Raw genomic sequence first — 17447 nt, 5'->3', positions numbered from 1 at the left:
AGATCTGTATTGTATCCTAATGATTAGAGCAACTTTGTTTCATGGTAGAAATTACTTGAACATCTGTAAGATACTGCATCCTTAGACCCTACTTCTGTATCAGAACATTATGCCTACTGTGCTTTCATGCCAAAATTTGTTGCATCTGAAAGAATGGAGTTATGTGGCTTAGTAGGTTGAATCCCTGTGGAATTTAAACTTTATCTTTTCTCCAGTTTCTGTGAGTTATTGTAAAGCTTAGGTGTTTGTCTACATCAGGTTACTTCTGAATGTAAATTTTTGTGTAATGGCAGTTGGAATCTGTAATACAAGCACTGAGTGGAGCAAAGTGATTCCAAGAATTTTGGCTTGCTAGGTAAAGCATTAATATCTTTTTTAATGCATCATTGCGCAGATTATTAGCTATTATTTATATCCCTTTACTGCTACTAAGGAAGAAGATTGTGCTTGATGCAAGCTTTTGTTGTTTTTTTTCTCTTGTAGTGCATTTGCACAGTACAACTTGGACCAGTTTACTCCTGTAAAAATTGACGGTTACGATGAACAGGTATGAATACAGTGAAATATTTGCAATCTTCCTTAAACTGTTAAAGACATTCTGGCATTGGAACAGTTGTTGGCAAGAAAATTGAAAGAAAAGCATCTGCCCTACCAAATGTAGAGGTTGTGCTCCTTCAATAGTACTAGTAGTAGTCCCATAAGTTAATCAGTTAGGGGTATCTAAAGAGCTTGAAATTTTGGTCTGCAGTGTTGGCTGAATTCAGTGTTCTGTAGCTGTAAAAACAATTTGCTCCATTGTTAGTAGTAGAAGACATCAATTTCTGTCTTGCATTGTTTGTTGCAGTAAGACAGTAAGATTCAAGATTGCTTTTCTGAGGCAGTGTATCATATTTGCTTTCTCCTCTCTTGCTGTATGCATATTTTGTTTAATATGTAAGACTTTGGGTGTGATTAAGCTTCCATTAAATGCAGGATATAGTTAAATTTGGCATGGCATTTTAAATTTTTTTACTGAATAACAAATGTTATTAACTAATTTTATGGTTGAATAAATTTTATATAATATAAATATATATATATATAATGAAATAAATTTAAACTTAAATTTTATACTACAGGTTTTGATAACAGAACATGGTGATTTGGGAAATGGAAAATTTCTGGATCCCAAGAACAAGATTTCTTTTAAATTTGATCACTTGAGAAAGGAGGCTACTGATCCTAGACCCCATGAAGTTGAAAATGCCATAGAGTCCTGGAGAAATTCAGTTGAAACAGCAATGAAAGCATATGTGAAGGAACACTATCCAAATGGTGTCTGCACAGTAAGTGCTAAACTACATAACCACTGTACCACTATAGATAGATAAAATTTTAAAAGGGAGCTATTTGTAAACCAGAAAGACAGCATTGACTGTAAAAAATTTATTCCTGTTGGGGGCTCATGAGAAATGCAAGAAAGCTTCAGAAATTTAGTGTTTTAGCTATTGAATTATTAGTGGGTGGTTACTGCAGGTCATACTGCAGATTTAACTCTGTAGTTGAGCATTTTTATTTAAATTTCTTAATGCATTTAGACATTTTGTGGACTGCTGCAGGTTGATCCTGCTGGTCTTGGCTCTCTGGCTATGGTTGCTTAGAAGGGGAGAAAAATTCCATAAAATAGAAATGTCTACCCATGACCTGGTTTACTGACAAAACTGTCTTAGTAAAGCAAACTGGTTTTGCTCCATCATATCTCCTTTATATCCAGGTGCTGTGTTCTTATCACCAGAATTGGTGGTTCTGATAACTTCTTAAAATAAAACCTCTTACTCTGGACTAAAATAGTATTTGCTTGCTGTTACAAGCCCTATGACTATTTAAATCTCCGCACACTGATCTATTGATAGCTGTTCTGTGCTTTATGTGACAGAAAAATTAACTAGTGGAGGGGGAAAAGTAAATCAGCTGCTGAGTTAACAAATTGAATTGAATTCCCAGGCAGTCAGATGAGTTTCTTTTCCTGTAAAGGAAACCAGATTGAATGTTCACAGAGATAATTTTTAGTAGTATTTGATTTGGGGGATAAAGCAGAAAACAGGACCAAACCCATCATTTTTGCTATTCTGTATAGGTTTAAATTGTCATATAGTTGGTAGAATAACTGATGTTTGAAACCCAGCTGATAATAAATGTATATTGTCTCAGTAGTCACTATTATAGGCTTAGAATTTCTGTAGTGGTAAAAAAAGGGAGTTCACAATATATAAAATTTAGTTGATTGGCCATCAGGTTTTTAAATCTTAGATATTTTATGCATTGTAATAAATGCTTTATTGTTTCATGTACAGAATATTATGTATAACCATAATGGTTATAAAATGAAATTTTAATTTATGTAACATTAGAAGAACCAGATATCTAAGCAGTTTGAGCAAGGTCTACTCAAATTTTGACTGTTCTGTTTTTTTCTTCTTTCTTTTTCTTTTTCCTTAATTAAGGTGTATGGTAAAACAATTGATGGACAGCAAACCATTATTGCATGCATAGAGAGCCATCAGTTTCAAGCAAAAAATTTTTGGTAAGTTGCTGTATGGATCCACAGACAGTAAAATACAGCAAACTGAATAAGTGCCATAACACTGATAATCCTTAGTTCAGAGAAGAAGGTGGATGCGTAACTTGATTGGGACCATTCTCTTTCCACCCCACTCCCAAGTTTTTCTGCCAAAACTGTAGAAATCTCTTCCTCTGTGGTAAGTAAAATGGCAGACTGTGTACCTGCATCTCCTTTGCAGAACTTTGCAAAATTCCATATTAAGCATATGACATACGTGAATAATTTTCCTGTTTATGACACTGACACCAATATTCATGGCTGCCTTCCTTAAAACAGTTGCTTTGGCTTGTTTGCTTCTTTTGTGTCTGAGAGAATAAGAACAGCTCCTTCTAGTTTGAATTTCTCAGAGAAAGAATGTGACTAAAAATCACTTTGCAGTGGGACTTAATTGATCAATTTTGGGGTTAGGCAGATAAAGGTGATTTTGGATTAAATAAAATCTTACAAACTGCAGCTTTCTTTAATTTTTTCCTGGACTTTCTTGAATGATGTTTTCCACAGTCTGAAGTGAACTTTGGATAGCTCCATACAGGAAACTGGCCAGAGTCGACATAAAATATCACAGTATCAGGAGTAGGTTAAGGACATTATGTCCTAAAGATAGCTTATATATGCAGTCAGAAGAAAGATATTTAATTATTTGGTTTGCTATATTGCATCTGCTTGCAATTTATATTGGTAACCCCACAGGTAATGAATGGAAGTACAGAAATCTTTGGGTTTTGATTCTGAAGGTGGATATTGCATTTCTGTTGTAATTTCAGCGTGTGTATGTATCACTTATTTGCCCAATACACTGATTTTTATTGAATTTGCATAGCTAATAAATATTTTTTCTTACTGACTTAAACTTGACTAGTTAAGTTTTCATGTTTTACATCAATATTAGAAGTAATTTGAAATAATACTGGTTTTCATTTTAATTTAGAAGTATGAATGAATTTTGATATTCCAAATAATTAATTTTGTAGTCTTTTAAGAAGAGGAACAGCTATGTAGCAACCTTTTACAGATGGAAAAAAATCTTTCTTGAAAGTTTTCTTTATTAAAGTTATGACTGGGCATCTATGGGTAAATACTGACTATGTTTTTAAGAGTTTTTCAGGGGTAATCAGACTCTAATGTTTGTTCTTAGCAAGTTGTAATGAATGCATATTGCTTTGGGAGATACAGAGATGGAGGGATGGATTCCAAGTTTACCAGATTCCTCAGTTATCCAGCTGTATGGCTGGATATCCAGCCTAAGCCACAGCCAATACTTATTCTCAAGGTGTTCCAGCTTTTTAGGCATTTGCAAGTTTGTCATCCTACTATGGGAGTAAGTTTGTTGGGTGATAGAAAAAACAATGTATAACAAAAAAAAATACTTCGTGATTATTTGAAAAACTATGAGCATAGTAGGATAGATGTCTTATTAAAGAAAGAAGAGGAAAGTTAATCTCTTACAAAACATTCTAAGTTAGCCAAGCTAAATAAAGAAATGGTGTTTTTTTTACACTAGAGCATTTCCTACAGAAAAATTCTTCTGAACTTGAATTTTTTCCTTTTTCTTTTAATAGCAACTTAAGGACAAAAATTATATCCCAGAGTGGAAACAACTGTGGTCATGTTAACTTCAAGGGACCACAGAGTGGCTGAGAAACATATAAATCTGTTAGCTAGCCTTTGAATCCCTGGCATTCAAAAACTAGAATTGTACCTGAGGTATAATCCAGCATGTAAGGTTTCTGATAATCAGTGGGTCGGTCTATAAGGCTGCTAGTAGTATTAGTGTCACTAAGCTGGGCAACCCTTTCAGTTTTCTTAGCAATGCCAACAAGCTTCTGAATTGTCTTAGTCTATTTTTAGTGATAATTTGGATATTCTCTGAAATAATAACCAATGGCTTTATAGTTGAGTTACCATTTTTAATATCTGTGTCATTATATAGATTCATTAGTAGCTTTTAATTTTAATAGTTTATGTCTTTGTCTCCCCGTGCTGAATGCACTGGAATCTACACCTAACATTAGCAAGATTGGAACATCTACTATCAGCTTTCTTTCCTTCTTTAAGTGCAAACACAAGACAAATCATGGACTGCTGCAATGCTTTCTTAATTCAGCTCTGTAGTACTAACCTTCTAATCCACTAATCTCATAGCTAGATAAGATGATGTCTAGTTTACAGGAAAGAAATCAGGTGATTTCTTTACTGTTTTCCAGGTGTTTGAAACTCCCTTTAGGCATTTTGGCAAGGATTCAGAATTTATGGAAGGAAACTGGAAGGAGATAGTTGTCCTGGAACAGAAATGCTAGAAGAGCTGAAAGGCCTAGTTACAATTAAACACAGCAGAAAGTCTTGCTACTTTAATGTTCCCTCCAGTCAAGTTTTTCATAGCCTTAGGTGAAGTGTGACTTCAGCTGATCTAGCAAAACATCCAGTTCCTAGAAACAAAATACCGACTGTGTGTGCCTAACTAATACTACAAGAGAGAAAGGATGTTGGAGGCTTTAGGCATTTTCAGAAGTTAAGTCCACCCATTAAATGGCCCTTAATAATAAATCTCCTTGGTCCACATGAAAAACTGAGGTTGAATATTTTGGGAAATAGTTCTGTTCTGTTCATGATTGATTATGATGCTGAATCTTTAGGGGAAGATTTTCTGCATGTGTAGTTGCACTGCAAATTTCATTCTTCGGTTTCCTTTTACTATGTTGGGATTTTTTTTTCATAACCAATCCAGTTTCTGTTTTACTGTTTTTTAAGGAATGGCCGTTGGAGGTCAGAATGGAAGTTTACAATCACCCCTTCAACCACTCAAGTGGCTGGCATCTTGAAAATTCAGGTATGCTTATCTCAAACTGTGTCCTGAGCCATAAAGTCTCCAGTCATTATCAAGGGAGACTCAGGCAAGTGTATCAAATATGTTAAGGGAAAATGGAGACACAATAAGCAAGGCAGCAATGCTCATTCACTTAAGCGTTAGTGACTTAATTTGCATATTTATCTAATCCTTAAAAACATAAAATATGTGTTTAATGTAATGATTCAGAGGATTTAGGAAGGTGCATTCACCTCAGCTAGGTATATATCTCTTTGGTTTCCTGTTGAGTTCACAGTGAGACAAGCTCTTGCTGAGGGTAGGCCTGTTCTGAAGTAGAATTTTTTTCATTTTAACTGACAGTGGGGTTTTTTAATGTTACAGTATTGTTCAGAGAGGTGGAAACCTTTTGTTTCACCAATTCCACTATCAGAAATTTTTGAATCTGTGTATTTTTCATTCAGAATTTGGCTTTCCTGTTGGCTTTAGGGCATTCAGAAAGGAAGAATTCCAAGCAGGCAGAAGTTCTGAGATGAAAGGAAGTCTGACTGTCATGTGGTAGGCAGGGAGACTCTACTTCCTGGATTGGTTCCCTGGCATGTGTACACATCCATTGCATCAGTTTATTGAAACAGTCCTGGGATCAGGGACCAGAAACAGTGCAGTCTGACTCTCTGTGTAGTACCTTGTTGTTTTGTTTTTGTTTTTTTTAACACGACAGAGTCAAGTTTATTTTTCTTGCTGCTTTTGTGCCCCCATGAGTTTTGCTTGTCCTTACTGCTCAGTGATGACTGCAGAAGGAAGATGCAAAGCAATGTTTTCCTAGCCTGAGGCTAGGATGTTATTTTAGGATGTGGTAGGTGCGTTTAGATTCACCCAAGCAAGAGGAACCTGAATCTGCTTTCCCATGCTGGTGCCAACATTTGGAATGATAGTCAAAATGTGAACACCCATTATTATGTTGTCAGATCACAACAGTCATGATAAGCAGCACTTAAGTAATTTCTAGGCTTCTTAAGACTTTGTCACTTAAATCCAACTTGGAGCATAGCAAGCATTTTCTCCACAGCATGCACTTTGGTTAATGCCATAAGAGGTTTTCCAGAACAAGCAAGCAGGTGTCCACCTAATTCTTGGAAAGGTTAGGGGAGCAGCCAAAATAATAGTCTGAACTAGGAATTCAGTCAGGTTCAGCTTTTCCATTTGGGTATCAGATGATTTTGTCTTTTAGTACTATTTCACAGTTAATCAAGCCATTATTTATATTCATTGAAGTCTGTTCTGGAGAGTGATGAAAAGTTCTACTTTTTCCCTTGTTTCACCAAGGAATTTTGAACTCAGTTTTAAATTTTCAGAAATTGTGTACAATTTCTTCAGTGTATGTGGAAATGCACTGTCTTCACCTCGCCTCACAAAACAAACAAACAAAAAAAGCACTTTAATTATTTATATTTAAGGAGCAAAATATTTTTCTGGAAAGTGAAGTCTACGGCATTAGTATAGAGTACTGAAATTTCACTTTTTTTGTTGTTTGCAAAATCTTTGACAGCAGTACTATTGCACTGTTTCTGATAAGACCTTTTATTAACAAGTTGGGAGAAATTGCAACATCACCTGCTATCTTCAGGTGTCTTCAGTATTTTTAAGATCACTTCCACAATTTCTTCCTTTTTTTGTAAATATGAGTAATTCTGATGTAGGAGATTCTCAGTTGTCACAATCTCTATTGTTTAATCTTCTTTAATTATGTGTAAGGGGAAAAGCAAAAGCAGAGCCTTTTACTAAAACTAAGTCCCTGTGGCATTTAACATGCTCCAACTGTGCATGGAAAACAATGATAAGTGTACTGGTTGCTAATTTTATCTCTTAGATAATTTGTTATTCTCATCCCTCCTTAGTTAACCTTTTCAAGAGGTTCTGTTCATAAACATCCTCCTTCTTGTAGTCTTCTGAACCCAGACCTAACATTCTAAAAGGATGTCAGCAGTGAGGTATAGTATAGAACAGTTACTTCTTGTATTTTGTTTAAGATACAACACATCCCAGAATTAGACTTGACTCTCCATCTGTGCTAAGCTTTTAGGTCTGAGTGTTAGCCGAGAATGTGACTCAGTTACACAGATAAGATGTTTGTGCTGGTGTTGGCCTCAGAGCACTGGGCAGGTTTGGGCTCTCTGCAGTGAATCGTGATGGACAAGGGCAAACACATTTCTCTGGGTTCTGCTGCTTCATTGGGAGTTCTTGGAATTGTGCACTGAGTAAACACTTCTTATCATTTAGGAAATAAATTGAAAAAGACTGGCAGAGGTTTTACCCAGCAATGTTTGATTTGAAAAGAAACGTCTTTTGTGGTTATGTTAATATCTTATGTTCCAAAAGAAGTATTTGACAATAAGCAAATTAATATTTTAAGATGAATCATTGGAAATAATGTTTTATTCGTATAGGAAATCTTTCCTTATGTGTATCTTACTGTGTGTCATGTTTTTTGTTATTTATAAAGTTGAGGGTCTTTTGCACATATTATCATAATGCATAGGAAATTATACTGTTTTGTATTAATCTCAAAACTGTGTAATGTTGTCTAACAGGGTGAGACACAAATGTTTCATTTTTCTCATAACATCAGCTATGTTGACTATCTTGACTTTATCAAACTTGTAAAAAATATTCAAAGATGCCTATGTACATGTCAATGACCTGCAGAGCTTGTATATCAATTATTGTTAATGATCACATACAGTTTTATATAGGCTTCCTGATTTTTAAGTTTTCCAACAATTTTATTAGGAACTAAATCTTTCCATATCTGTCCCAACTGTATTAAAAAGTAATGTTAGCTTGAGTAGAGTTTTAGTGCTCTCCTGCAAAATAATCAAGGAAGCTGTCCTGTAGATACAGCATTTCAAGCATAAATAATTTCATTCTGCTTTGCAGTCTAACATTGGGAGCTGCTTTGTCTAGATGAATACTAGCATTTGTTATGAGACATATCTAATAGAGGAAAATCTCAAACCCAGACAGAGCTAGAAAGGGAAGCTTAACATTGCAGTGTCCCTAGAAAATGGGGACAATTTGGGGAAGCAGAAAATCTTCCCGGTATTCTGATACCTTCCCAAAACTATTATAATTTTAAATATATCATCACAATTTAGAATGGTCTAGTCTATTCATTTCAAGAGTTTTTAGTAAGGTCACATAAATAAGGTGTTGTTGTCTTCAGTATGTTAACCAAAACCTAAAGTTCTTTGCTTTAAATACTACTTAAGGCACATCAACTCAAATTTTATGTATCCAGACTAGCCTCTTCAGCCCCTCAAAACCAGTAAATTCTACATTGTTTTGGTTTTCTATTCGCTTTTGTTGTGTAACATTCTGTATGTGGTTTTGACTGATTTGTGGGGGTTTCTTACTATAACACAACACTTTGATTTTCCTGCATGTTGTTGATTTGTAAAACTTGATATGAGGTTCTTTGTTTAATTTTCTGTAGGTTCACTATTATGAAGATGGTAATGTTCAGCTGGTGAGCCATAAAGACATACAAGATTCCCTAACAGTGTCTGTAAGTGACCTTTAAGGGCCTTAGTGGGTATATTTAAGTGACTTTTTAATTTAAAAATAAAGCAAGCTTAAGAAAAGCTCAGAAGTTCTGAGAAGTTTGTTCTTCTACATGTATGGGAATGAATGTTCCAATTTACAGGTATTTTATATGTAATGTTTACTACTTCTGCCTAACATGTAGCTAGCATTTAAAAAAAGTTGAGAAAAAATTAATGTATGCTTGCATGTGGCTTATGTAAGCAACATTAACTTTGATTTTAAAGCTTTGATTAGCTTGTTGTCAGTCTTCCTGCACTTCTGTTGTATTTAAACTTTGGTCTGCAGAAGGATCTATAGAATTAATTTTTGAATGACCTGTAGAATTATTTTTTGAATATGAAGGAGGTTTGAGTTAAAACAACTGACTTTTGTAGTACAATCTAGGAGATGACTGCCTTTGCTTACTGAAAGATCAGTATGCTAAAATAGTAAACACATGGTACCAGTTGAGAAGCAGTAGTGGGTATTCTCCCTTCATTTTCTCAGTCTGTAACTGGTGCTGTCAGTGTCTTGCTCTGTACAAAAAGTCCTTTCAGAGATGGTTCAACTTGAGAATCATAACATACTTCTTATTTAAAGCATAATTTTTTTCAACTTCTTGCCAAATGGATTATTATAGTAATGGGGAGCAAACAATAGAAATAAAAATTGTTTGGAAATAGTACCAGATATATCTTCTAAGGATTGATAATGTTCATAAACAGCTACTACTTCTGAAATGTCTATAATGGTATTTATAAATGGCAAGATTTTCTGTTGGAGTGTTTTTTAATAAAATTTAAGACAGTGAGGTTAAGCTGGCAAAGAGAAATTGTAATAGTGAACAGTAGAAGTATTTTAATGATAACGAGTAACAGTGGCTAATTTGGCTCAATAGCTCGATTCATCAATAAAGAACATTGTTTGTTAATATAAAGCAAGGCTTGTTGGCTTTTTAGTTGCAATAGCACCAGAAAAAATGGGGGAATGTGGTGCCAACTGATAGCACTTCTGGAGCTGTAGATATAAAATTACTTCTGACTCCCTGGAGCAAAGGGATCTTTTTAGTGTTTCATTCAAATAAGAGTTGCTTCAGGGAAGGTTATGTGGATGCAGTTCTCCTGTCAATAGCTTTTGCTTTACTTACTGTTGGGAGGAAACTTAATCCTGTTTTGCAATTCAGTAAAGCAGCAGCAGACCAATGAGTAGGAGAACATCTTTTACATAACTTAGCTAAAACAAAAGCAAGTATGCTGCTGGTTACCAATTTTTAACCTTGGCTGTGAGCTTCATAGAGGGCAGAGGCTGTACAAGATCTAATTTCACACAGAAGAAATGGTAGGTAGATTAAAAGGACCCTCAATGACTTCTCTTTTTTGTTGCTTGTCAGAGAACCCATTTAAAAACAACAACAGAAATAAATGACTGAAGAGTTCTCTTGTTGCTAGAGCTGTGAATAATTTTGCTGAAGGTTATTTTCTTATTCCTTGTTTTCCTCTGAGACAAATAAGACTCCATACCTCTGAATTTTTCCTTTCATTAGCAGAGCCTTTGAGAGCATTTCCCCAGTTCACTGAAAAGTCAAAACCTTTTTCATTTGTTCATCTCCTTGCTCTCTGCCTCCTCCTTCTTGTCTCCTGCAGTATCCAAGAGCACTTTCACAACTCATAGGTGCAGTTTCACTGAAACTTTGAGCCAGTTATGGTTGAAGTTGTCAGAGTTTTCTCCAAGTCTTCGCTTTTGCAGGAATTAGGGATTACACTGGACAACAACACTTCCAACTTTCAACAGCTTCTGCAAAAGCACTCTTAGGAATGTCTCCAATGCTAATTGGAAGTTTGGAAATTCATGAACCCTCACTTCCTGCTGGAGACTTCAAATACAACAAATACACCTCCAGATTGACTGATGGGATGTATTTTATTTAAAAAAAAAAAAAATACACAAAAACCACACTTGCATCCTTAAGCAGTTTCTCTTCGTTTCTCTTCTGGCCTCATCCTTGTCAGTCTTGATGAAATTTGCACCCTCATTTTTGCAAGATGTATTTGGGGATGATTTTGGAATACCAGATACATAAAGTCTAGTGTTTTCCTCAGCTTAGTCTCCAGATTCAGAATGTTTAGTGGTAAACAAATCTGTTTTGGTTTCTTGGTTGTATTCTACTATAACTTCTGGGTTAGATGTTCTTGAAGTTTTGAATTTGTACTGGAAATTTAGCATTGATTATGTTGTTATCTGTACTTCGCATGTTTTTAGAGACTTGGGTGGGCACTGTAATCTTTCCAAATGCTGTTCTGTATGTCCTTTTACCATACCATAGAATTCTTAATCAAAATATGTTAATGACCTTGATGGCATTCTTTACACTTGTTGCACTTCGGTTTTATTTTTCTAACATTGTCATTGTCATCATCATCATCATATGGGGTATGCCTTTTGGATGAATGCTCAGTTTTAGTTTAGCCACTGAATGGTCAAATGTTCTCATTGAGTCTACCTGACATCACTTGTAACTATAGGAAAAGCATAATCCAACTGGTCCTACATCAGACCTAATTCAAGTGTTTTTTTCCTAGAATGAAGCCCAGACAGCGAAGGAATTTATAAAAATTGTGGAGGCTGCAGAAAATGAATATCAGGTATATTGAAACAAATACTGTATTCTTACTCGTATTTATAGCATTACCATATACTTAACCAAAGCTAGTATTCTGTAACCAGCAAGGTAATGCAGTTCCATATAAATAGATTACATGCTGCTAATTCTGTCTTGCATTTTCACACCTTCTGGTGATTGTGCTTACCTGTCTACCATTACAACAGGACTAATCTTTTGAGAGCAGAAAAGTTCTTGCATGATTAAGTATCAGCAATTCTGATGTCATAAAGCATTAGTGCATTCCCCAAGTGGAATTTTTGTACAGATTCTGTTCAGAGGCTACTCTGTTAGACAGCTTTGCTATATATGACTATAGATATTACCTCTTTCAATTAGTAATTTCAAAGTTAGAAAAGTGTAACTGTTGTAGATAGCCTCTGCATAAGTGGATACATGTTCATCAGGCCTTGAACATAAGGTAAATTTCAGACACTGTGTTGTCAGTTAGTTTGAAAGAAATACTCTTTAATAAAAAGTTTTGAAGTATCTATAGCGTGCATTATATTCAAGTTCAAATAATGTGGTAGACTGACTTCAGCATCCCCACAGGAAAAACAGTGGAAGACTTCTCTGTCTGGAATTAATGATGTATGAGCAAACTCTCATCAGCATGTTATTCATGCTGCTGATTAACCACACTGTGGTTTGCTGAAACACCTTGGCTATGGCCAGGTTTATTATAGGTCTCACTAATTTTCTTCACATAGTCTCAATCTATATCTAGCAGCTTTTCTTCATTAAATATTATTTCAATTCAGACTGTTTTTATTAAGCTTGTTTAGGAAGTAGCAGGTCACTTGAGTCACAGAATGTTTATGTGGCATCCTAGTTGTGTTTTTCACGTGTCTCTGTTTTGTATGACTTTGTGTTTGACAGACTGCTATCAGTGAGAACTATCAGACTATGTCGGACACTACTTTCAAGGCCTTACGTCGACAGTTGCCAGTTACCCGCACCAAGATTGACTGGAACAAGATCCTTAGCTATAAAATTGGAAAAGAGATGCAGAATGCTTAAAGTGAACATTGCATGACTGGATAATTTTAGTGTCCTTGTATACAAATAAAAATTATTACAAATAATTATTTGGAACTGTCAAATCACCCAGTCAGCATGGGCTTTTGCCATTGAAAATCACTGTAAGTAGTTTGGTTAGAGCACAAAGCTTAGCTAATTGACTTTTTTTCTTTTTCCTTCCTTTCAGAGGGTTGCAACTTCACTATAGCTGAATATCTTCCTTTAGAGTTTCCGTTGTACCTTTATTTTTTTATAATGGAGAGACCATGCCTTTAGTTTTCAATTACACATTAAGAACAGTGGAAAAAATATTTTTGCATATGATAACCCTTCTTCTTGCTTTCATGTGAAATGGACAACTTGCAAAATTTGCTGGATTCCTTGTGGAGATCAGTAACATGCATTTCTAGGTCAAAGTCAAAGTGGAGTTTGCCATAGGTGCTGTTTCTGAAATCATCTGTCCTTTCATTGTATGTCAAATTGGGAAAAGCATTTTCTGTGTCATTTAAACATAGAAGACATACTTGCTAGCCCCATGGTAGCTAATTAATTTTTTTTTAAGAAAACGCCAAGGTCTAAAGCTGTTTAAAGGTTTTGAAATTAAATAAAAGTACTTACTCCAGAAATGCATTTAATGCTTTGTTCTGACTCCATCTGCCCTCCAAGTTTTTTTATCATGAAGCTACAAATGTATTATAACAAGGCATATTGTAATATATATAATCCTGTACTCATTACTATGTCTGTTTATTTTTTCTTGGATTGAAATGTACTAAAATTCAATGTGACATTAAAACGCAAATTTTCTATTTATTTGAGTATCAGATTGCTTCCTGATATAGCCCATTTTTGGTGTTTCTAAATGTTTTTAAAATTCTGCTTGAAACAGCCACAAACTTGTATCTTTAAGCATTGTAATATCATTATTGTTTTCATCTGCATTGAAAAAACTTCTGCATATGGAAGTCTGCTTTACAGCGGTTATTTTAGCTTTGTATTGGCTACAGAGGATAGAAGAAATTCCAAGACCAAAAATTAATACATTTGTTTGGAGAATTCTTTCTCTGTCTATCTCATTTTGAAAATGAATGTCAGGTATCTAAAAACACAGACTTTGTTACAAATGCTGTATAAAACTTCCATGAAATGCATAGATTTCATTTTTAATTGGATAAAAACTTGTTTTACAGTATGCTACCTACTTAAATACTCATAAATTAAAATTAAACAGCTTTTTTATTTTTAGAAGGCAGGTGTTTATACACACTCCTAAACCAGTAGAGCTTATACAAATATTTTATGTCTTTGTTTACAGCATGATCTAATTACCTAAAACTTTCAAGTTACAGCATAGCAAGAGAGTCTAGACTTGTACTGAGTATAAAAATGTACATATGAAGTAGTTTGTTGTTTGAATTTTAATAGCAATATCCCAGTATTCTGTTCTTCAGTGCTCTCTTACACAGAGGTATAGAAGTTCTTAAAACTGCTGCTACTTTACAGTACTAAACTGTATAGTAGAAGAATGGAATTTGTTCTACCACAGTCTTCCTGGATAGTTGCCCTCCCAATTGTCTTTGTAGTTCAGCTTCTGAACCATGTTGTTCTTTTCAAATTAGCTCATAAAACCTGCATGTGAGATAATAATAAATGCTGAGTCACTGTCAAGTCATTCTTAATCAAGATCTAAATACAAACACTATTGAAGAATTTCTTCCAACATATTTAAGAACAAGGTAAAAAGAGGCAGTGAATGGACAGTTAGGGGAATTGTTAATGGGCAACAACGTGCAAATAACTTTTCTATCTGTTTAGAATGTTGCAAATTACCAGAATCAGCGCTGACTAAAAGTCAGAATGCTATTTTTCTTACCTGAAATAAAGAGCTAGTTTTAAATATATTCCAAATAAAGAGGTATTTTACTGTGAAGTACTCTATTACTGTATTTCCCTCTCTGTTTGTTCAGTCCTGTGATAGTCTTAATTCTTTATCTTGAAAGAATTGCTTCCTTCAGGTTCAATTCTACCAGTTGGATAGCATCAGTAAATCTGTGTTACTTATGTTTTTTCTTGTGTTAAATTTTTAGTCTGTGAGACAACAAAGTTTATTAAGTTATAGCTTCAATAAAGCCATTTGTAAGTAAATCAACTATTCTGTTACGTTTTCAAAATGGTGTGCTGTATCATATTTAGGAGTAGTGACTCCTCAGATGAAGCTAACCTATCAGCTGAAGCACATGGCACAATTGGAGTTCTTGATTTCTAGCAAAGGATGTCACTTCTTGGATGTCAGTTGCACTTTTTCTTTTGTTTCTATCCCTACCACTTCTAAATTGGAGAATTTTAGAGCTTGCTTGGTAGGCTTTAGAGTATTTTCTGTAGGTAAAGCACTTTCTCTGAGAATTTTTGCTGTGGCAATTGTCTTAATGTGAACTACTATTTGTTTATATTCTATTTTTAAATATAAAGACAAGCTTTGTATTGTTGAATCTTGATGTAATAGACATTTTGGCTTGTAAAATGGACTTGTAAAATGCTTGTGTTTTTGAAGTGTATTACATCTTATGTATCTTAGTGCCCCTTTATATTAAGGACTTTTTAACTTCTGCAAGTAAGCAGCTGTTTTTTGCAAACATCTGCAACAGGATTGGCAGTTCTGCTTTCAGGTTCTCCTGAGCAGCCTGTTTTTGTATGTCTGTCTTAAAATTCACACTGTGGGTAGAAGGAAATTTTCAAATCATTGTAATTTTGATTACATCGCTACTGCTGCTTATCACTGTACATGCTGATAACAATTCTGCCATCTCATTCCACTGGGAACATTGCAACACAGTTCATTAGGAAATGGTGATTCAGCCCAGGGCTAAAAGCATTGTGTGAGACTGAACATCCTGAGAGATATGTTCTCTTTAGGGGACATCTCCAGCAATGTAGTTTGTGCAGTTTGGAAATCCCTCTCTCATCCCCTCATCTCACAGACTGGTTTGGCTGTCAAATCTGTTTTGGTGCTCTTGAGTTTGCTTCCTTGTGGAGAACTCAGAACTGGGACCTGGGCTCTGGGTGTGCACCGGCTGCCTTCCAGTTCTAAATGGTGACCTGAGTCCATAGCAGTTGAAACCACCACCTACCTACCCACACCTACCTGTGTTGAGGATGTCTGGAGCTTCAAACAAAAATGGGTCTCATATTTCCAGACTGTAAATACTGTAGGTATAGAAGTTTCATCAACTGTTCAGTTCTGTGGATTCACTCCTATAATATTGAATTACTTGCTGATACAGACATAGCCTCTGCTGCATTTGTTGACTGGAAAGACTGAAACTGTTCATCTGATGCAATTGTAAACTAGGTTTAGATTAAACTTAGTTTGTTCATAACCTTGAAGTGTCAATTTTTGTGTGACAGTGTCAACTCTGAACTTTTGGGTTTTTTTAAGGGGAAAATCTGCATCAGATTTTAACCAAAAAGGTCAACATTTTTCTTTTACAGCTAAAAGCAAGGAACTGTGACTATGCACTTTATTCCTTCTGTGAAAATTAATGTTTACACTTGGTAGGTTCCTTTATTAGCAATATTTTCCTCTGCTACTGTGACTTGCTTACCTGTAAAAGGTATTGCCCAGCATGATGTTAGTCATGTGCTCATCAGAAAAAAGGGTCAGAGTGATCTTCATTGTCTTAAAGGATATATTTAGACTTTGCTGTGCATCTTTTCTTTGCATATCAGTAAAGTTGTGCAGGGGAGAATCTGTCAGGTTTCTTCCCCTCTAGTCAAGAGGAGTATGTAGGGACTTTTTTGTCTAGTTGGTTGGATGCTTTGGGAGGATACTACCATCCATATGATGTCCGTTATGATTTGTACTAATTTCAGTTTTGCCGTTATATGTGCTTAATAATTTTCAATGTCAAGTGTACACTGAGTACAGCTGTTCTAGGTGTTAGTGAAAGAAATTAGACTACTTCCTTTAGTAAGTAGCTTCCCAGTATGCCACTCAATTTGAGTTACCCTTCAAGATTATTTCAGAATTTACTTTAAAATAATAATATAGAAGGCTGAGCTGCAGCTTTGCCACACCACTGTGAATGACAAGCAGCATTTTGAAGAGGGGTTCAGAAAAACATCCTTGCTATCTCTTAGGAAGTAAAATTGCCCCCAGAAACCTTGTCCATTACAATGCAGCAGTGTGCTTGTGATGTATCTGGAACCTAAGGTACTTTCTTCAAACAGAGAACTGAGTTTAGTCTCCTGAGGTAAAGAAGGGACTCAACTTCCCTGGAACAAATCTTCTTATAGCTAGCTAAAAGAAAATGAGACTATCTCCTCTTTCGCAGATGAAGTGTTTATGAACATAATTGAAAATTACAGCCACAAGCTCTTGAGTGCAGGACAAATACTTACTTTTCATCCTCTTGGATTGCTGTGGATGGAAGTGTTTCTATGTGCCTGCTCCAGCAGCCTCCCTGCCCACTGTGCCAGCTTGTTGGGGTGGTGGGTGGTGGTGTTGCATCTGTTGCAGAGGCTGGGTACTAAAAGTTAGATGCCCAAAGGCAAAAACATTCTAGTTGTTGCTGTGCTGTGAAGGTGCCAGAAGACTGAACTGTGCAGCAAGGGACCCACAGATTAGCCCTGGGATTTGGATTGCTGTCATGGAATGCTGCCATGCTGCCCTTTCCCAGGTGAGGCAGCACATCCAGTTGTTAGACAAGATGTGTCAGTAAGATGATAAAATGTACAAGGCTGGGATCAATTATTATTTTCTTTTTTAAAAAAGTGTTTCCATT

At 35.4% G+C, this 17447-nt stretch overlaps 1 protein-coding gene across 2 annotated transcripts in view; it reads left to right on the top strand.

Annotated features, from left to right (window-relative positions):
• The window catches only part of CAPZA2 (capping actin protein of muscle Z-line subunit alpha 2), a 31949-nt gene extending 15906 nt beyond the window's left edge, over positions 1–16043 (top strand). For both annotated transcript variants that reach the window (XM_031507924.3, XM_077783440.2), the window contains 7 exons: positions 484–547; positions 1119–1325; positions 2484–2563; positions 5351–5429; positions 8899–8970; positions 11567–11629; positions 12526–16043. In XM_031507924.3, coding sequence (XP_031363784.1) covers positions 484–547; positions 1119–1325; positions 2484–2563; positions 5351–5429; positions 8899–8970; positions 11567–11629; positions 12526–12666 — 706 coding nt within the window. In that variant the 3' untranslated portion in view covers positions 12667–16043. The remainder of the gene's footprint in view (positions 1–483; positions 548–1118; positions 1326–2483; positions 2564–5350; positions 5430–8898; positions 8971–11566; positions 11630–12525) is intronic.
• Positions 16044–17447: the final 1404 nt, after the last annotated feature.

The sequence above is a fragment of the Lonchura striata genome, chromosome 1A, assembly GCF_050655825.1.
Source record: "Lonchura striata isolate lonStrDom1 chromosome 1A, ASM5065582v1, whole genome shotgun sequence".
NCBI lineage: Eukaryota > Metazoa > Chordata > Aves > Passeriformes > Estrildidae > Lonchura > Lonchura striata.
The sequence above is the reverse complement of the archived record's forward strand: the minus strand, read 5'-3'. Positions and strand labels throughout refer to the sequence as shown.